The sequence below is a fragment of the Schistocerca cancellata genome, chromosome 11, assembly GCF_023864275.1.
Source record: "Schistocerca cancellata isolate TAMUIC-IGC-003103 chromosome 11, iqSchCanc2.1, whole genome shotgun sequence".
Classification (NCBI taxonomy): Eukaryota; Metazoa; Arthropoda; class Insecta; order Orthoptera; family Acrididae; genus Schistocerca; species Schistocerca cancellata.
Genome location: NC_064636.1, coordinates 76,492,658 through 76,514,049, shown reverse-complemented (window position 1 = coordinate 76,514,049; position 21,392 = coordinate 76,492,658). Strand labels below are relative to the sequence as shown.

The 21,392-nt window shown below is 46.2% G+C and overlaps 2 protein-coding genes and 1 long non-coding RNA gene across 3 annotated transcripts; 2 read left to right on the top strand and 1 right to left on the bottom strand.

Moving 5' to 3' along the window:
- The first annotated feature begins 1,910 nt into the window (after positions 1–1,910).
- LOC126108222 (uncharacterized) lies at positions 1,911–9,472 on the top strand. The gene is made up of 4 exons (XM_049913454.1): positions 1,911–4,757; positions 8,148–8,340; positions 8,573–8,601; positions 8,859–9,472. The coding sequence occupies exons 1-4, from the start codon at positions 4,556–4,558 to the stop codon at positions 9,470–9,472; spliced, it is 1,038 nt and encodes a 345-aa protein (XP_049769411.1). The 5' UTR covers positions 1,911–4,555.
- Positions 9,473–9,692: 220 nt separating this feature from the next.
- Positions 9,693–14,695, bottom strand: LOC126108444 (uncharacterized). Its single transcript, XR_007523522.1, has 2 exons — positions 14,519–14,695; positions 9,693–9,878 (listed from the first exon to the last, which is right to left on the bottom strand). It is a non-coding gene; the product is annotated as an uncharacterized LOC126108444 (long non-coding RNA).
- Positions 14,696–19,398: 4,703 nt separating this feature from the next.
- LOC126108443 (uncharacterized) lies at positions 19,399–20,607 on the top strand. Its single transcript, XM_049913657.1, has one exon. The coding sequence runs from the start codon at positions 19,513–19,515 to the stop codon at positions 20,440–20,442; it is 930 nt and encodes a 309-aa protein (XP_049769614.1). The 5' UTR covers positions 19,399–19,512; the 3' UTR covers positions 20,443–20,607.
- The last annotated feature ends 785 nt before the right edge of the window (positions 20,608–21,392 follow it).

Below are 21,392 nucleotides of genomic sequence, written 5' to 3'. Positions count from 1 at the left end.
TATGAGGCTTTGGAGACTGCAGTATGTTTGTATGAACCAGTGTTCAGACACATTTATGATGCTAAACCAGTATCGGCAAGTTGTGAATACTATGTGGCTCTCACGGAGACACGTAGACCTTGTGGACATTGGTACTGGTTGGACTATTGCTCACTAAGGTATCTCAGGTTCTCTCAATAAGACATGGAACGGTTTATGGCTGTGTGCTGGTGGCAGAGAGGAGAAGACTCGACGGTTTACTTGGTTATTCTATACTTTTACTGTTTGTGAAGCATGGACCTTAAATGAAGAAGGATGCTACACACTGTACATAACTACACATTACATATCACCTATGCCATAAGTTTTGGGAAGTTTTATATATGATTGATTACCATTTCCATACATTTTTAGGATTAGGGATGTATTTACCATTTTGTTGTACATCATAAAAAACTGAATTGACCAAGCAATTGCTATCTTCTATTTTACACATATGAGAAAACAATGACATGTTTGTGTGGATGGAGACTTGAACCTCCACAGAATTACTTACAACTACATTGAAAGAAATCAGCTAGTTTATACACATGATGTGATATGAGGGAAAGGTATGAGAGTTACAGGACGGAATGGATGAAGGCTGTACGGTAATGTGCAAGAAAGTACAGGGCTATTACAAATGATTGAAGCGATTTCATAAATTCACTGTAGCTCCATTCATTGACATATGGTCACAACACACTACAGATACGTAGAAAAACTAGTTTTTGTTCGGCTGAAGCCGCACTTCAGGTTTCTTGAAATGCACTCACATCAGTCAGTCATAACAGTGCAACGACACTTCAGGACGAAGTTCAACAAAGATCACCAACTGCTAACTCCATTCGGCGATGGTATGCGCAGTTTAAAGCTTCTGGATGCCTCTGTAAGGGGAAATCAACTGGTCGGCCTGCAGTGAGCGTAGAAACGGCTGAACGCGTGCGGGCAAGTTTCACACATAGCCCGCGGAAGTCGACGAATAAAGCAAGCAGGGAGCTAAACGTACCACAGCCGATGGTTTGGAAAATCTTACGGAAAAGGCTAAAGCAGAAGCCTTACCGTTTACAATTGCTACAAGCCCTGACACCCGATGACAAAGTCAAACGCTTTGAATTTTCGGCGCGGTTGCAACAGCTCGTGGAAGAGGATGCGTTCAGTGCGAAACTTGTTTTCAGTGATGAAGCAACATTTTTTCTTAATGATGAAGTGAACAGACACAATGTGCGAATCTGGGCGATAGAGAATCCTCACGCATTCGTGCAGCAAATTCGCAATTCACCAAAAGTTAACGTGTTTTGTGCAATCTCACGGTTTAAAGTTTACGGCCCCTTTTTGTTCTGCGAAAAAAACATTACAGGACACGTGTATCTGGACATGCTGGAAAATTGGCTCGTGCCACAACTGGAGACCGACAGCGCCGACTTCATCTTTCAACAGGATGGTGCTCCACCGCACTTCCATCACAATGTTCGGCATTTCTTAAACAGGAGATTGGAAAACTGATGGATTGGTCGTGGTGGAGATCACGATCAGCAATTCATGTCATGGCCTCCACGCTCTCCCGACTTAACCCCGTGCGATTTCTTTCTGTGGGGTTATGTGAAAAATTCAGTGTTTAAACCTCCTCTACCAAGAAACGTGGCAGAACTGCGAGCTCGCATCAACGATGCTTTCGAACTCATTGATGGGGACATGCTGCGCCGAGTGTGGGAGGAACTTGATTATCGGCTTGATGTCTGCCAAATCACTAAAGGGGCACATATCAAATATTCGTGAATGCCTAAAAAAACTTTTTTGAGTTTTTGTATGTGTGTGCAAAGCATTGTGAAAATATCTCTAATAATAAAGTTATTGTAGAGCTGTGAAATCGCTTCAATCATTTGTAATAACCCTGTACTATAAACACAGGTTTGTAAAATATTGATAATAATATAGTTTATTTCCTTTCATTTTTGTACACTATATGATATCACAAGTTAGGATTAGATAATTTTGATGCACTCTTGTTGCTTGTAAAGCATTATTCTTTAGGTTAGAGAGATGATGTATTAGGGAATTATATTTTATCTGATTCACATTTAGTAAAAATTATTGAACTTCAAACACTAGTGATCCACTACTGAAAACCAAATCAAGTTGCAATCTACACTATCATTTCTATATTTTGATGCAAGAGATGGCTGGGTTAACATGTTCCCACTGCACTGCCATCACTGATTTGAACTATTATATATGTTTGAGAAAATATGTTAGTACTAAGGATGACTGGGTTAACAGGTTCCCATTGCACTGTCACCTCTGATGTGAATTATTATAAAACTATGAAGATAATATGTTACTACTGAAGATGACTGGGTTAACCTGCTCCCATTGTACTGTCCCTTCAAGATTCACACTGTTATCTATTCCACATTACTTGGGGAAACACTCGTTGATGTGAGAAGGATGAAACACATATTAAGTTGATGTAAAGTCCATATTCTAAAACTATTGCATTTGTATTACATGTTTAATAATAACTGGTAGAAATCTTCGCACATTTGTTTATGTAAATGTGTAAGTCAAATTTGGTAATCGAACCCAGAATGATAGAGAACAAATGCCCTGGGTGAGATACCATTATAAATATGTGCCATTAATTGAGTGTTATATAATTCCAGGATAATTACCAATGTACTAAGTCTGAAACCTGACAGATGAGGAGATAAATTCAAGATGAGAAGATTGGTGGGCACAAGAGGACATTTGAAGAAGATTGTTAGTATTTGTGTAGTAGGGTCAGTGGTTCATTGCATTACATGTCTGTCGAGATCTCATGCGAAATTCTTTCGCATGAAATCTCGAGGGGGGTGTGTAGTGTAACAGACTACTTAAACTACCGATACCACTGGCTGGCGAGGTGTGCGGTGACGTCAATCAACTTGAAGGAGCAAGTGAACTTTAATTACGTAAACATAAACATATTATTATTTTGTTACGAAACTGTTAATATGAGGACAATCGTGAGGTATATTGCCACATAACTATATTATAAACACTTTTCATTTTTCATACTATGTTTTTCGTAGATGTATACGTGTGATGTATAAAATATCTATGTACAACCAAGGTTGGCAGTATTGCACAGTTTGTAAGCTCAGTGAACAGGCACCAGAGCTTGGCAGGTCTAGAGACAATGGGCAGTTGGTGTTGAGACATCTTTTAATACGCTTGCTTCGAGAAGGCCAAGGAGAGAGGGAACGAAATGATGTATTGGAAAAGCTGTTACATGGAAAATTATTGAATATCGCCACAATCAGAATTTATAAAATAAAAGTTAGAAGTTTAAACATGCATCAGTTCTTACGCAACAGAATACACACCCTGAACCTCAAATTGATTTAACAAACAGAGGATGGCGAGATTCATCACTGGACCACGAGTGTGCAACAACGACCAATAAGGGTAAGAAAGTTATATTACTCTACATTCAAACTGTGATGATACCTTTCTTTCTCCATGTCTTCAACCCTGTATGTACTCTGTTGTTAGAGTGAGCAGCGTGACAGGGACCTGTGTTCGACTAGGCACACCAGGGAAACCACACAGGTTTGAAATAATAATTTGTAGCTTAATATATTACTACTGATAATAATTAATATTTGTCCCCCGGAGAGAGATGTGCATTACAGCAAGATGCTGGCAGAAGGGGCAGACGTGGGGGCGAGGGACGAGGACAGCTGGATCGCCCTGCACTGAGAAGTGTGGGAGGGACATGTGGGGGCAGCGCAGAGGTGGACACCAGGAATAGCTGGCACAACCTGCCTCTGCAAATGGCTGCAGGGAGAGATCACATGGCTCTCTGTAGAAGAGAGACGGAGGAGGCTGATAGAGGCAGTCGAGGACAGGGCAGATGAGCAGCTATCCACGATGCTGGCAGCAGGGGCGGACGTGGGGGCGAGGGACGAGGACAGCTGGATCGCCCTGCACTGAGAAGTGTGGGAGGGACATGTGGGGTCAGAGCAGAGGTGGGCACCAGGAATAGCTGGCACAACTTGCCTCTACAATTGGCTGCAGGGAGAGATCACATGGCTCTCTGTAGAAGAGAGACGGAGGAGGCTGATAGAGGCGGCCGAGGACAGGGCGGAAGAGCAGCTATGCGCTTTGTTGACAACAGGGGCAGACATGGGGACGAGGGACGGGGGCAGCTGGACCGCCCTGTAGTGAGAAGTGTGGGAGGGACATTGGGGGTAGCGCAGAGGTGGGCACCAGGATTAGCTGGCACAACCTGCCTCTGCAGTTGGCTGCAGGGAGAGATCACATGGCTCTCTGTACAAGAGAGATGGAGGAGGCTGATAGAGGCGGTCGAGGACGGGGCAGATGAGCAGCTATCCACGATGCTGGCAGCAGGGGCGGACGTGGGGGCGAGGGACGAGGACAGCTGGATCGCCCTGCACTGAGAAGTGCGGGAGGGACATGTGGGGGCAGTGCAGAGGTGGGCACCAGGAATAGCTGGCACAACCTGCCTCTGCAGTTGGCTGCAGGGAGAGATCACATGGCTCTCAGTACAAGAGAGACGGAGGAGGCTGATAGAGGCGGCCGAGGACAGGGCGGAAGAGCAGCTATGCGCTTTGTTGACAACAGGGGCAGACATGGGGACGAGGGACGGGGGCAGCTGGACCGCCCTGTAGTGAGAAGTGTGGGAGGGACATTGGGGGTAGCGCAGAGGTGGGCACCAGGATTAGCTGGCACAACCTGCCTCTGCAGTTGGCTGCAGGGAGAGATCACACGGCTCTCTGTACAAGAGAGATGGAGGAGGCTGATAGAGGCGGTCGAGGACGGGGCAGATGAGCAGCTATCCACGATGCTGGCAGCAGGGTCAACAGAAACCTTCGATCTTACTCGTCGGCTTTGACCCGTGACGTAAGCGTGTTGTGGTGTGTGACGTCATTACGGCGCGGAGTTTGTTTTGCGATTGTGGCGTGTTTGTAGATGTCTTGTTTTTGTTTGTGGTGCTCTCTGGTGGTGTGTTCATGGTTTTCGTTTGTTTTAATTTAATGCTCATTGCTGTACGTCAGGTGAGTTTGTTATTGAGTGTATTTGGTTGTGGTTTTTTGTTTAGGAATGGATATGAAAGACCGCCTTAATAGTGTTCGGTTGAGGGCGATGATGGGCGACACAGCGTTAGAACTTATCAAGTTCTTACAACTATTCGGTTTAATCGCCGAAGTTGTTAAGTGTTCTCTTTGCCTTGAGGCGATGAAATTGGTTAAAGTTCCGGCCTCTCGGACCAGCGACGGATACATGTGGTGTTGCCGGAAAGATGGCGTATGGCGTTCTATAAGGCGTGGTACCTGGTTCGAGAAGTCTAGATTGGGCATGCGTGAGATTGTGCTTATTACATATTATTTTTGTTATAGATGCCCACAGAGTTTTTGCGCGTTTGAGACTGGCGTGAGTGAGAGGACTGTTTTAGACTGGTATTCCTTTTGTCGTGAAGTGTGTTCGGAATTTATTAAGTACAGGGGTAAGTTGGGTGGGCATGGGGTGCTTGTGGAGGTGGACGAGTCGCAGTTTGGTAAAAGGAAGTATGGGAGGGGGAAGTCTGTGGCTGGTCTTTGGGTGTGGGGGGCTGTTGTTCACGGGGGTGGGGTACTGAATGTGTTTTTAGGGTTGTGGAGGGGAGGTCGAAGGCTGAATTAGTGGGGTTAATTGAGGAGTATGTAGAGCCCGGGTCCACAATAGTTTCTGATGCTTTTTCTTCTTATAGGGGGTTGGGTGACGGGATTTAATCATTTAGTAGTGAACCACAGTCTAGAATTTAAGAATTATGATACTGGGGCTTGCACTAACACAATTGAGGGGATGTGGGGGGCGGTTAAGTCAGTTCTTGGGAGGGGGAAGAGGCGCTCTTCCAACCTTCAGTCTCATTTAGATGAGTACTGTTGGCGGAAGAGTGTCCCAGAGGCCTATTGCATTTTTCGGGTTTTTTTAAGGGCTGTGGGTAAAATGTATAGGCCGAAAGTGGTTAGTTAGGGTGCATTTGTGTGTGATTGTGGTGGCCAATCTAGTTTCTGGGGCTGGAACTTTTTTGAGGTAAGTTCCGTTTTTTTTTTGTTTTTGATGTATGTTTTGTGTCAACAGAAATATCTGATCTCATGCGTCGGCTTTGACCCGTGATGTTAGGGACCTACACATTGATCTGTAGCGTAGCACTGAATACGAGGTTAGGTTGGGAGTTTTTTTTTTTTGGCGGGGGGGGGGGGGGGGGGGTCAGTTTTGTAATGTTGATTTATTTCGTTGTATTGCGTGGTTTTGTATGGCGGTCGGTGGCTACATTTGTGTATATTTAGTTTGTCCCCACCCACAAACCCCTAATTTCCCACGCTTGTCCCGTTAGAGTCATTAGGCTTTTTGTGAAACTTGTGTATTTCAGTGTTTATAATACGTATGCGATGTTTTTATATCCGCCATATTGGAATTGTTGTTTATGGTCGTTTCCGCTACATTTGTGACGTCATGGGTCAAAGCCGACGGGTAAGTTCCTCATGAATCGAAACATGACTGCGTCGCGTCGTTTCATGATTCGAGGGTCTGCAACTAATAAAAAAAAAAAGGGGCCCCCGGGGTCCCAAGGTCGCGATGGCGGCGTCACTGTCCCGCCGAGATAATTTGTCCTTTTAGGACAATTATCTGAGCAAGCACCCACGCCAGCAAAAGGTTGCCCAACACGTGCTGTTCGGTAATGTAATCTGGAATGATAGAAATGTAAGTATTGATAACTGAAATTGCTTAGCAACCAATCTAGTATATAAGGGGCGTAAAACTGTTGTCTTCACAGTATGTCCTCTGACTACACCTCGAAAAAGTCTATTGTGTGTGACGAGCTCCCAGAAACAGTAAGTACATTTCTGTATAATGGACACTTTGTACAAACTTGCACGAATTGCTGTTTGTGGAAGACTTACAAATGCTTTAGATGTGTATCAATTAGAAGTACCACAAACCATACGAGATGATATTTTACTGGAATTCAGATATTCAAAATTCAATTTCATGCTGAATTCATATAGACTGCCAGAATGCTATATTTTTGATAGAAGTGAAAATGTCCCAATGATTAACGAAATTGTAAATGATGCAATAGAAGCATCTTCCAAAATAAGAGCTGGAATTCCAGTTCCATGGGAGACACTCGCTTTAACCACAATGTCTTTCTTCGATACTACTACATTCTGGCAAAGTCGATTTAAAATTAAAATGTTTTTTTATGAAATTACTTATAAGCAATTCGTATTTACCATTTGTGAAAATTGCTTATATAAATTATCAGATTCCTGGCAAAATCCGCTACTACAACCACTTCTAACTGATATGAAAATTAATATGGTTACCAAGCCACCATATTTTTCAAATGGTGTAATTTGTCCTTTGGTGCATGTTCTGTGCCAATGGCAGCAGGGGCGGACGTGGAAGCGAGGGACGAGGACAGCTGGATCGCCCTGCACTGAGAAGTGCGGGAGGGACATGTGGGGGCAGCGCAGAGGTGAGCACCAGGAATAGCTGGCACAACCTGCCTCTGCAGTTGGCTGCAGGGAGAGATCACATGGCTCTCTGTAGAAGAGAGACGGAGGAGGCTGATAGAGGCGGCCGAGGACAGGGCGAAATTGTAAATGATGCAATAGAAGCAGCTTCCAAAATAAGAGCTGGAATTCCAGTTCCATGGGAGACACTCGCTTTAACCACAATGTCTTTCTTCGATACTACTACATTCTGGCAAAGTCGATTTAAAATTAAAATGTTTTTTTATGAAATTACTTATAAGCAATTCGTATTTACCATTTGTGAAAATTGCTTATATAAATTATCAGATTCCTGGCAAAATCCGCTACTACAACCACTTCTAACTGATATGAAAATTAATATGGTTACCAAGCCACCATATTTTTCAAATGGTGTAATTTGTCCTCCACAAATTAAGCAATATAGCCTTTGGTGCATGTTCTGTGCCAATGGCAGCAGGGGCGGACGTGGGGGCGAGGGACGAGGACAGCTGGATCGCCCTGCACTGAGAAGTGCGGGAGGGACATGTGGGGGCAGCGCAGAGGTGGGCACCAGGAATAGCTGGCACAACCTGCCTCTGCAGTTGGCTGCAGGGAGAGATCACATGGCTCTCTGTAGAAGAGAGACGGAGGAGGCTGATAGAGGCGGCCGAGGACAGGGCGGAAGAGCAGCTATGCGCTTCGTTGACAACAGGGGCAGACATGGGGATGAGGGACGGGGACAGCTGGACCACCCTGTAGTGAGAAGTGTGGGAGGGACATTGGGGGTAGCGCAGAGGTGGGTACCAGGATTAGCTGGCACAACCTGCCTCTGCAGTTGGCTGCAGGGAGAGAACACATGGCTCTCTGTACAAGAGAGACGGAGGAGGCTGATAGAGGCGGTCGAGGACAGGGCGGAAGAGCAGCTATGCGCTTTGTTGACAACAGAGGCAGACATGGGGACGAGGGACGGGGACAGCTGGACCGCCCTGTAATGAGAAGTGTGGGAGGGACATGGGGGTAGCGCAGAGGTGGGCACCAGGATTAGCTGGCACAACCTGCCTCTGCAGTTGGCTGCACTGCACGGAGAGATCACATGGCTCTCTGTACAAGAGAGACGGAGGAGGCTGATAGAGGCGGCCGAGGACAGGGCGAAATTGTAAATGATGCAATAGAAGCAGCTTCCAAAATAAGAGCTGGAATTCCAGTTCCATGGGAGACAGCTGGATCGCCCTGCACTGAGAAGTGCGGGAGGGACATGTGGGGGCAGCGCAGAGGTGGGCACCAGGAATAGCTGGCACAACCTGCCTCTGCAGTTGGCTGCAGGGAGAGATCACATGGCTCTCTGTAGAAGAGAGACGGAGGAGGCTGATAGAGGCGGCCTAGGACAGGGCGAAATTGTAAATGATGCAATAGAAGCAGCTTCCAAAATAAGAGCTGGAATTCCAGTTCCATGGGAGACACTCGCTTTAACCACAATGTCTTTCTTCGATACTACTACATTCTGGCAAAGTCGATTTAAAATTAAAATGTTTTTTTATGAAATTACTTATAAGCAATTCGTATTTACCATTTGTGAAAATTGCTTATATAAATTATCAGATTCCTGGCAAAATCCGCCACTACAACCACTTCTAACTGATATGAAAATTAATATGGTTACCAAGCCACCATATTTTTCAAATGGTGTAATTTGTCCTCCACAAATTAAGCAATATAGCCTTTGGTGCATGTTCTGTGCCAATGGCAGCAGGGGCGGACGTGGGGGCGAGGGACGAGGACAGCTGGATCGCCCTGCACTGAGAAGTGCGGGAGGGACATGTGGGGGCAGCGCAGAGGTGGGCACCAGGAATAGCTGGCACAACCTGCCTCTGCAGTTGGCTGCAGGGAGAGAACACATGGCTCTCTGTACAAGAGACGGAGGAGGCTGATAGAGGCGGTCGAGGACAGGGCGGAAGAGCAGCTATGCGCTTTGTTGACAACAGAGGCAGACATGGGGACGAGGGACAGGGACAGCTGGACCGCCCTGTAGTGAGAAGTGTGGGAGGGACATGGGGGTAGCGCAGAGGTGGGCACCAGGATTAGCTGGCACAACCTGCCTCTGCAGTTGGCTGCACTGCACGGAGAGATCACATGGCTCTCTGTACAAGAGAGACGGAGGAGGCTGATAGAGGCGGCCGAGGACAGGGCGGAAGAGCAGCTATGCGCTTTGTTGACAACAGGGGCAGACATGGGGATGAGGGACGGGGACAGCTGGACCGCCCTGTACTGAGAAGTGTGGGAGGGACATTGGGGGTAGCGCAGAGATGGGCACCAGGATTAGCTGGCGCAACACACCTGTGCACGTGGCTGCAGGGAGTGTTCACACGGCTGAGGTGCAACTTCCGCTGGGGGCCTCGGCCGACCCAAACGCCAGGAATCGGTGGGGGTGAATGCCGCGGCACTCGACGTCGTTTCGTGGCCACGCAGAGGTGGCGGCTGAGCTGTTGCAGGTGAGAGCTGACAGAGGGGCCAGGAATGAGGATAGGAAGACCCCACCGACTTCGCCAGGCAGGAAAACCATCAGCAGCCGGTCGAAATGGTAATAAAACCACAACATACAGCACTAAAGGAATAACATGTACTTCATTGTACACGATATTTAAAATAAAAAATAGAAATAGATGAAATCTCTCTGTATTCATTTCTACCCCCAGTTTTGTAGTCCACAACAATATCTGCAACAACAGCAAATATCTGTAAACTAATGCGAGAAACATTTATTTCGACAACTCAGTCTGTAAAATATTTCACGAGCAATCGTCTTTCACAGCTTCAAGTATTTCGAAACCTGAACACTTCAATGAAACTGGTTAAGGTGAGATAAACGTACTAACTGATCTTCAGATTGTTGAGGTGACTGATTCCAAAATTGAAGACTCAAAAACCAAAAATCCACTACCCCATATACAATATGTGATAAAAAGTATCCGAACACCTGACTGAAAATGACTTACGCAAGTTCGTGGTGCCATCCACCGTCAATGCTGGAATTCAATATGCTGTTGGCCCACTCTTAGCCTTGACGACAGCTTCCACTCTCGTAGTCATATGTTGAATCAGGTTCTGGAAGGTTTCTTGGGGAATGGCAGCCCATTCTTCAAAACATCCCAAAGTTTCTGTAGGATCCATGTCAGAAATCTGTGCAGGTCAGTCCACTACAGGGATGTCACTGTAGTATAACCACTCTGCCACAGGCTGTGCATTATGAACAGGTGATCAATCGTGTTGAAAGATGCAATCGCCATCCCCAAATAGCTCTTCAACAGTGAGAAGCAAGAAGGTGCTTAAAACATGAATGTAGGTCCGTGCTGTGATAGCGCCACAGAAAACAACAAGGGGTGCAAGCTCCTCCATGGAAAACATGATCACACCGTAACACCACAGCCTCGGAATTTTACTGTTGCTGCTTGCTGCACATGCTGGCAGATGACGATCACCAGGCATTCGCCATACCCACACCCTGCCATCAGATTGCCACACTGTGTACCATGAATCCTCATTCCACGTGACGTTTCATAGGCAACTACTCTACCATCTGAGCTACCCATGACTCACACCCCAAGCTCACAGCTTTAGTTCTGCCAGTACCTCGTCTCCTACCTTCCAAACTTTGCAGCTCCTGCGAACCTTGCAGTACTAGCACTCCTGAAAGAAAGAAAGTATATTGCAGAGACATGGCTTAGCCACAGCCTGGCGGATGTTTCCAGAATGAGATTTTCCCTCTGCAGCGGAGTGTATGCTGGATATATCCCCAAGGCTGTGACTAAGCCATGTCTCCGCAATATCCTTTCTTTCAGGAGTGCTACTTCTGCAAGGTTCGCAGCAGAGCTTCTGTAAAGTTTGGAAGGTAAGAGACGAGGTACTGGCAGAAGTAAAGCTGTGAGGACGGGGCGTGAGTCATGCTTGGGTAGCTCAGATGGTAGAGTACTTGCCCGCGAAAGACAAAGGTTCCGAGTTCGAATCTCAGTTCGGCACACAGTTTCAATCTGCCAGGAAGTTTCATATCACCACACACTCCGCTGCAGAGTGAAAATCTCATTCTGGATTCCACATAATGTTTTTCCACTGTTCAATCATCCAATATTTGCGCTCCTTAGACCAAGCGAGGCATCGTTAGCCATTTATCGGCGTGACGAGTGGCTTACAAGCAGTCGCTCAGCCATTAAATCCAAGTTTTCTCAACTCCCGCCTAACTGTCAAAATACTTGCAGTGGATATCGATTCAGTTTGGAATTTCTGTGTGATGGTCTGGATTGATGTCTGACTATCACACAATATGACCCTCTTCAACTGTCGGCAGTCTCCTTCAGCTAACAGACGAGGTCAGCCTGTACGCTTTTGAGCTTCAAGTTTCCACTTCATTATCACATCTGAAAGAGTGGACCTAGGAATGTTTACGTGTGTGGAAATCTTGTGAACAGATGTAGGACACAACAAGTGACATCCAATCTCCTGACCACGTTCAAAGTCCACGAGTTCCACAGAGCACCACATTCTGTTGTCTCACGATGTCTAGCAACTACTGAGGTTGCTGATATGGAGTACCTGGCAGTAAGTGGCAGCACAATGAAAAACATGTTTTTGGGGATGTCTGGATACTTTTGATTACATAGGGTAGTTTTATGAAAATGTATAAACGTCAACGTATATAAACACTTAATGTAATTATGATATTGTGAAAAGGAAAGTTGCCCCTCACAATAAACCAGCGACGCTGAGTTACAGATGGGCAATAGGCACAACAAAGAGACTGTCACAAATTTAGTTTTGGCCACTAAGGTCTCCATCAAAATTAGACGACATCACACACACACACACACACACACACACACACACACATACACACACACACCACACACACACAGTAGAGTGTAAGAATGTAGCTGTTTTGTGCAGGAACGTCTCTCTAGAAAAGAAACAGAGGAGGCCAATAAGAGGTGGCTAAGCAGGGGGCGGTGGAGCAACTACGCGAGGTTGCTGGCAGCAGAGGCAGACGTGGGGGCGATGGACGAGGACAGCTGGATCGCCCTGCACTGAGAAGTGTGGGAGGGACAAGTGGGAGCAGCGCAGAGCTGGGCAGCAGGACCAGCTGGCACAACATGCCTCTGCAGTTGGCTGCAGGGCGTGGTCACACGCCTGTGGTGCAGCTTCCGCTGTGGGCCTCGGCCGATCCAAATGCCAGGAATCGGTGGGGGTGGATGCCGCTGCACTCGACGTCTTTTCGTGGCCACGCGGAGGTGGCGGCTGAGCTGTTGCAGGTGAGAGCTGACAGGGGGGCCAGAAGTGAGGATAAGAAGAGCCCACGGACTTCGCCCGGCAGCAAAACGAGCAGCAACCGATCGAAATGGTAATAGAACCCCAACATACAACACTCAAAGGAATAACATCACGTACTTCATTGTACACGATATTTAAAATAAAAAATAGAAATAGATGAATTCTCTCTCTATTCATTTCTACCCCCAGTTTTATAGTCCATATAACTACTCTGGTAACACAACAACAACAACTGCAACATCAGCAAATATCTGTAAACTAACGTGAGAAACCTTTTTTTTTTCGAGAACTCAGTCTGTAAAATACTTCAGGAGTAATCATCATTCACGGCCTCAAGTATTTCGAAACCTGTCGGGCAGCGGCACTTGATAAGAAAGCAAACAGCCGACAGATACAAACGAAGCTCTGTGCAGGGACTCGTGATAAGCAATCAATTAAGACTATCAACAGAAAGCATTCCTGGCTAGAGAGAGGGGTCTGGGAGTGGAGAGAGAAAGAAAGAGGGCCCTCTGTGGGGACAGCACTACGTCACGAGGAGGCAATGATGGGGCGCGGGACACAGTGCGTGACCATACAGGGAGAGGCGCCTCTACCCCTCCACCCAGCCTCTGAAGAACAATAATACTTAAATTAAACCAAATAAGGACAGGCTGCCTTCGACGCTACGCCACGCCCAGTGCTGGCGAGGTCGAAGGGGAAGCGCTAACAAAATTCGGGAGCACGCCGCTCTGCGGGTCGGTCTTCTCGTTCGTCTCTCGACTTTAGGCTCTAGGTAGCGACAGCAGCCGGCGCGATAGCAGCAGCCGACTCGGGCCGAGGAACTGGCAACCGGAGATAGTCACTGAAGAGCGTTAGGGCGTAGCTGCGGGACTCTGAAGTAGGGCACTAGGAAGTATTGCAGAGCATCTAGAAGGCAGGGGGAACGGTGGTATCAGTCACCGTCCCTGTATTAGACTTGGCCTTCCTGTGAAAGCAATCACCACACAGTTACGGTGAGCTGTAATTATTCCAAATAAACTGCAAATTGTTAAAGTTAGCAAGACTTTAATTCCACCCGCTTCCTAGCCTGGTACCTTCACACTGGGGATTTCCACATCTTAGCCAGATCAAAAAGTCTCCCTCTCACTAAATCAACCGGCTAAATCCCTTTCACAAACCGTGTCGCTCAATCCCTCACAATACCCACGCTTGGGATGCGACACCCTACACTGTGGAGCACGGAGTGGACATGTGGAGATGGGTGAACTGCCTGGTGTGAGGTAGGCGAGCAGTGCAGAGGTGGCAGCTTCTGATTATTCTGTATAATAGAAGGCAGATTTCTCAATTTGTGACTTGTTACTAGGCAGTGGTGTATTCAAAACTGCTCGCAGTTTCACATCTGTGACAGTGACAGTTTCTTTTCTTCGGTGTGTGTGTGTGTGTGTGTGTGTGTGTGTGTGTGTGTGTGTGTGTGTGTGTGTGTGTGTGTGTGTGATGGTTGGGGGTGGGGGGTGGGGGGGGGTGCATTTTGATGAAGGCCTTTCTGTACAACTTTCATATAAAAGCAGTAGCTCTGTCTCTCTCTCTCTCTCTCTCTCTCTCTCTCTCTCTCTCTCTCTCTCTCGTTTCCGATGGCTGTTTCACAAAAAGTACCAAAAAGATCAGCTGGCGCAACACACCTCTGCACGTGGCTGCAGGGAGTGTTCACACGGCTGAGCTGCAGCTTCCGCTGGGGGCCTCGGCCGACCCAAACGCCAGGAATCGGTGGGGGTGAATGCCGCTGCACTCGACGACGTTTCATGGCCACGCAGAGGTGGCGGCTGAGCTGTTGCAGGTGAGAGCTGACAGAGGGGCCAGGAATGAGGATAGGAAGACCCCACCGACTTCGCCAGGTAGGACAACCATCAGCAGCCGGTCGAAATGGTAATAAAACCACAACATACAGCACTAGAGGAATAACATCATGTACTTCATTGTACACGATATTTAAAATAAAAAATAGAAATAGATGAATTCTCTCTCTATTCATTTCTACCCCCAGTTTTGTAGTCCATATAACTACTCTGGTACCACAACAGCAGCAACTGCAACAACAACAAATATCTGTAAACTAATGGACGAAACCTTTCTTTCAAGAATTCAGTCTGTAAAATATTTCACGAGCAATATTTGCACAAGTTTAACAATAACTGAAAAATACTCCATTGTTAAGAAACACTTTTCTCTCTCTCAACCTATTTTTCACAACCAAAAAAATATTCAAACAGCTTACAATACTGCAGCTAACATCTTTTACAGCTTCAAGTATTTTGAAACCTGAACACTTTAATAAAACTGTTTATGGTGAGATAAACGTACTACCCAATCTTCAGATCATATGATGTGACCTATTCCCAAGTTGAAGACTCAAAACTCAGGAATCCACTACCCCATATAGCTATATGAAAATGAATAAATGTCAGCATACATAAAAACTCCCCCCCATGAACCGTGGACCTTGCCATCGGTGGGGAGGCTTGTGAGCCTCAACGATACAGATAGCCGTACCATAGGTGCAACCATAACGGAGGGGTATCTGTTGGGAGGCCAGACAAACGTGTGGTTCCTGAAGAGGGGCAGCAGCCTTTTCAGTAGTTGCAGGGGCAACAGTCTGGATGATTGACTGATCTGGCCTTGTAACACTAACCAAACCGGCCTTGCTGTGCTCGTACTGTGAACGGTTGAAAGCAAGGGGAAACTACAGCTGTAATTTTTCCCGAGGGCATGCAGCTTTACAGTACGGTTAAATGATGATGGCATCCTTTTGGGTAAAATATTCTGGAGGTAAAATAGTCCCCCATTCGGATCTCCGGGCGGGGAGTACTCAGGAGGACGTCGTTATCAGGAGAAAGAAAACTGGCGTTCTACGGATCGGAGCGTGAAATGTCAGATCCCTTAATCGTGCAGGTAGGTTAGAAAATTTAAAAAGGGAAATGGATAGGTTAAAGTTAGATATAGTGGAAATTAGTGAAGTTCGGTGGCAGGAGGAACAAGACTTCTGGTAAGGCGAATACAGGGTTATAAATACAAAATCAAATAGGTGTAATGCAGGAGTAAGTTTAATAATGAAAAAAAATATGAGTATGGGTATGCTACTACAAACAGCATAGTGAACGCATTATTGTGGCCAAGATAGACACGAAGCCCACGCCTACTACAGTAGTACAAGTTTATATGCCAACTAGCTCTGCAGATGATGAACAAATTGATGAAATGTATGATGAGATAAAAGAAATTATTCAAGTAGTCATGGGTGACTGGAATTCGACAGTAGGAAAAGGGAGAGAAGGAAACATAGTAGGTGAACATGGATTGACCCTAAAAAATAAAAGAGGAAGCCGCTTGGTAGAATTTTGCGCAGAGTATAACTTAATCATAGCTAACACTCGGTTCAAGAATCATGAAAGAAGGTTATATACATGCAAGAACCCTGGAGATACTAAAAGGTATCAGATAGATTATATAATGGTAAGACAGAGATTTAGGAACCAGGTTTTAAATTGTAAGACATTTCCAGGGGCAGATGTGGACTCTGACCACAATCTATTGGTTATGAACTGTAGATTCAAACTGAAGAAACTAAAAAAAGGTGGGAATTTAAGGAGATGGGACCTGGATAAACTGAAAGAACCGGAGGTTGTACAGAGTTTCAGGGAGAGCATAAGGGAACAATTGACAGGAATGGGGGAAAGAAAGACAGTGGAAGAAGAATGGGTAGCTTTGAGGGATGAAATAGTGAAGGCAGCAGAGGATCAAGTAGGTAAAAAGACGAGGGCTAGTAGAAATCCTTGGGTAACAGAAGAAATGAAGCAGGCAAAAAGGAATACAAACATCTCAAAAATGATATCGGCAGGAAGTGCAAAATGGCTAAGCAGGGATGGCTAGAGGACAAATGTAAGGATGTAGAGGCTTATCTCACTCGGGGTAAGATAGATACTGCCTACAGGAAAATTAAAGAGACCTTTGGAGAAAGGAGAACCACTTGCATGAATATCAAGAGCTTTGATGGAAACCCAGTTCTAAGCAAAGGAGGGAAAGTAGAAAAGTGGAAGGAGTATATAGAGGGTCTATACAAGGGTGATGTACTTGAGAACAATATTATGGAAATGGAAGACAATGTAGATGAAGATGAAATGGGAGATACGATACTGCGTGAAGAGTTTGACAGAGCACTGAAAGACCTGAGTTGAAACAAGGCCCCCAGAGAACTACTGACAGCCTTGGGAGAGACAGTCCTGACAAAACTCTACCATCTGGTGAGCAAGATGTATGAGACATGCAAAATACCCTCAGACTTCAAGAAGAATGTAATAATTCCAATCCAAAAGAAAGCAGGTGTAGACAGATGTGAAAATTACTGAACTTTCAGTTTAATAAGTCACAGCTGCAAAATACTAACGCGAATTCTTTACAGACGAATGGAAAAATTGATAGAAGCCGACCTCAGGGAAGATCAGTTTCGATTCCGTAGAAATGTTGGAACACATGAGGCAATACTGACCCTACGACTTATCTTAGTGGAAACATTAAGAAAGGCAAACCTACGTTTCTAGCATTTGCTGACTTAGAGAAAGCTTTTGACAATGTTGATTGGAATACTCTCTTTCAAATTCTAAAAGTGGTAGGGGTAAAATACAGGGAGCGAAAGGCTAATAACAATTTGTACAGAAACCAGATGGCAGTTATAAGAGTCAAGTGACATGAAAGGGAAGCAGTGGTTGGAAAGGGAGTGAGACAGGGTTGTAGCCTCTCCCCTATGTTATTCAATCTGTATATTGAGCAAGCAGTAAAGAAAACAAAAGAAAAATTCGGAGTAGGTATTAAAATCCGTGGAGAACAAATAAAAACTTTGAGGTTCACCGATGACATTGTAATTCTGTCAGAGACAGCAAAGGACTTGGAAGAGCAGTTGAGCGGAATGGACACTGTCTTGAAAGAAGGATATAAGATGAACACAAACAAAAGCAAAATGAGGATAATGGAATTTAATCAAATTAAGTCGGGTGATTCTGAGGGAATTAGATTAGGAAATGAGACGCTTAAAGTAGTAGATAAGTTCTGCTATTTGGGGAGCAAAATAACTGATGATGGTCGAAGTAGAGAGGATATAATATGTAGACTGGCAATGGCAAAGAAAGTGTTTCTGAAGAAGAGAAATTTGTTAACATCAAGTATAGATTTAAGTGTCAGGAAGTTGTGTCTGACAGTATTTGTATGGAGTGTAGCCATGTATGGAAGTGAAATATGGACAATAAATAGTTTAGACAAGAAGATAATAGAAGCTTTCGAAATGTGGTGCTACAGAAGAATGCTGAAGATTAGATGGGTAGATCACACTGTCGCGAATAGTAGAAGATAGAATTAAAATCATGTAGGCTGTAGGCTGGAAAATTATTGCTACAGATCAAGTGAGGCGGACGTGACCAGACTATCTCATGTGTAATGTGTAATGTGTACTCGACTAACAAGAGCGGAGTATGCAGTATGTACTCGACTAACAAGAGCGGAGTATGCAGTATCACGAGGCTCAAGCACAGTTAGTGGCAACCCTTGGACACAGCAAACAGTAGAGAATGGCTAGTTCATCACGTAGGCATCACATGCTGCCGCGTGACTAGCCTACTCAGGGCTCAAAGTTCGGGGGTGCTAGAACCTTCTAGAACAAGTGGTGCCGGGTGCACTACCCCCTATAAAAGCGGATAGCCGCTAGATCGAAGGACAGTGATGGAGTGAGGTACTTAGGACGCCGGTCCACGTTAGTCTGCGTCGGGATGCTGCAAGAGTTGCAGGAGAGTATTGAGCACAGCAACAAGTAGGGACTTAGGGTGAATCGACATAGCTGACACTTAATCTGGTGCGCTCGCCTCTGCTGTATTAGGACTTAGGTTTGGGAAGTTAGGAATGGCAACTGCATAGCCAGATAGACAATCAATGGAGACTGTGTATAGAATCTTATTTAAATCACAAGTGCCAGGGATACTTCCAGTATAATCGTTCTATACATCGAGTGTTCATACATGAAAGCTTCCCTAAGATCCTATCCGAGTTCCGTACTCTAGCTCACCTTGCAGCCTTCTCTACAACGGAGCAGTGAGGAGTTGGCGGCCCACACCACCGAGACCTCATGCCAAGTAAGTTCTCTGATGCGCACCAACGCAGTCCTTCCACTCCCTCTCGGGACACGTCAGTGGGACACGACAGAGGTTAGACATTTTCTGGTGCCAGGTGTGGGGTATAGGTGAGGTATCTACGGGTGAAGAAGCGACAGTATAGAGTACTGGAATAGGCAGAGGGGCGTTAAGTAGCACCAGCATCACAGAACGAGAGGGACGACACATCGCACCGTCGCAGAACGAGAGGGTCGACACATCGCGCAGCTGCGGAGCCAGAGGGTCGACGCAGTGCACCGTTGCGGGTCCAGGGGGTCGCCGCGGCACGTCTAAGCAGAAGGTGCTGATTCACGCATACACAGCACCAGCGTCGCATCGCGCCGCCGCCGGGGTAGAGAGGCGCCGGTCCCCGCCGTCCCAGCAGCTGCACCGTCTCGCACCGCGCTCATCTCGAGCGGGTCTACGCGCCGCCACCACGACGCGCCACATTCAGCGCCAGCCAGCAGGAGTCAAGGTTAGTGGAGATGTCAACCTCCAATGAAGTAGACTCGGGCGAAGGCCCGCAGACACTCTCCAGTGGAAGCAGGCTATATTTAAGTTATACTGAGGCTACCAAGTTGGTACGCCATAAATTTGATGGGGACAGAGAAAGATTGTCCGAATTTATTGATAATTACGATAATGCGTACAATTTAGCGAATCCTAGTTATAAGCAAGGGTTTCTGAAGTTCATTATTGGTCAGATAACGGGCTCAGCCCACAGTAAACTATTGGTTAGAGATCATACAGAGACTTGGTCTGCCGTGAGGTCTATATTGTTGGAAAATTATGAGAGCAAGCGCACAATTGACTACTATGCTTGTACCATGTTTAATAGTAGGCAGGAAAACGGTGAAAGTGTGGCTCAATGGGGCTCTCGCGATGATTCTATACAGTTCCACTTTCGAGAGGCAATGAAGAGGGTCATAGATGAGGACGAGATTGCAGGATGCAATGCGCTGATAGGGAAGGTAGGACGGGCCGTGTTCATACAGGGATTATACGACGAGAGAATAAAAACAGTAATACGGGCACACGGCGAACGGATAACCCTGTCAGAGGCTATTGACTTATCCGCAACGGAGGAATGTGCGATAACGTCCGAGCGAGATAAACGCCGCGTGGCGACAGCAAGCAGGACTGGAAGGAAAAGTAGTACGAAATGCTTTAATTGCGGAAAAGAAGGGCATGTAGCGCGTGAATGTAGAACAAAGTATACCGTCCGAAAGACAGACGTGGTAAAGGGCGGCTCCCAGGGGACAGACCGAAATCGATTACCAGTCAAGGAAATTGAAGTGCGGGAATTTAGGGGAAGTGGGGGACGAGAAGAGGGCGTAATGCCGCAGTTCCATTACGCTGCGTCAGGAATAATAAGAGCTGCAGAATGCAGGGGCAAAAAGACTATATATGCGTGAGGAGCAAAGATGTAAAAGGAACTGAGATGAGATTACTAATAGATAGTGGGATCCACATTAACCTCATTAAATCCAGGGTTTTGAGGGATGGTGTAAAGAAGGAAACCGAAAGGGCAGTGACAAACAGTATCGTCAATGAAGAGGTCAGGATGGAGGGTCCTGTATTAATCGAATTAAGTAACGGTATAGGAAGAAAATGGGTTACTCAGTTTCAAGTTGTATATGAATGTCTTGATCTGCCGTTTGACGGGTTACTTGGACGGGAGTTCCTGGACGAACATAAAGTCGTGCTGGATTATGGGCGACGGAGAATGTATGTGCAAGACGAATGGGTAGAATTACGAGAAGTGTGCGAAGAGGACACTGCAAATCGATTAGTTGCGCAAAGTGGTAAGATTGGGATGGAGGTAAGAGCCAGTTACGCAGATGTAGCACGAGGAGATAAGGCGCCCGTCGAGGTTACGACGCGTGCGCGTGCAGTCGCTGGGAAACAAATAAGAGATAGCGGTCCAAGTTATACAGATAGTAAGGGTGGCGGTTACTCCAAATACCCCACGAGGCGAGACAGCCGAGTGCCGGTTGCGCCAACTTGTAAGAATTGTGCGACGCCAGATGACAGTGAAGTTATTCGAAACGAAGAGTTGCCAGAACGAGCAAAGAAGCCCTGTAATATCACGACGAGTAGGCGTGACAAGTCGCTAGCCCCGGAGGATCTGGAAGAAGTCAAGATAGGACCCCGGGAAGAGAGGTTTATAAGAGTCCGCGTGACGCGGAAAATAAGTAGGGAGGCAGTAATTCCCAAACAAGAAATTAGACCAGGGGTCTATATACCAGAAGCCGTAGTGGCCGTCCAAGATGGAACACGTATAACGAGTGTAATGAATACCCGAACCCAAGAAGTGCGGTTTAGGGTGCCAGAAGTACTAGCAGAAGAGGTCCCACCACCCAGT

What these genes read in the sequence shown, in the direction of transcription:
- LOC126108222 (XM_049913454.1), top strand. Translation starts at nt 4,556, where the DNA reads ATGGCTCTCAGTACAAGAGAGACGGAGGAGGCTGATAGAGGCGGCCGA. An exon ending in AGGATTAGCTGGCACAACCT is followed by an intron (nt 4,758 to 8,147) that starts GCCTCTGCAGTT and finishes TGCCTCTGCAGT; the next exon opens with TGGCTGCAGGGAGAGATCAC. An exon ending in ACATTGGGGGTAGCGCAGAG is followed by an intron (nt 8,341 to 8,572) that starts GTGGGTACCAGG and finishes GGTAGCGCAGAG; the next exon opens with GTGGGCACCAGGATTAGCTG.
- LOC126108443 (XM_049913657.1), top strand. Translation starts at nt 19,513, where the DNA reads ATGTCAACCTCCAATGAAGTAGACTCGGGCGAAGGCCCGCAGACACTC.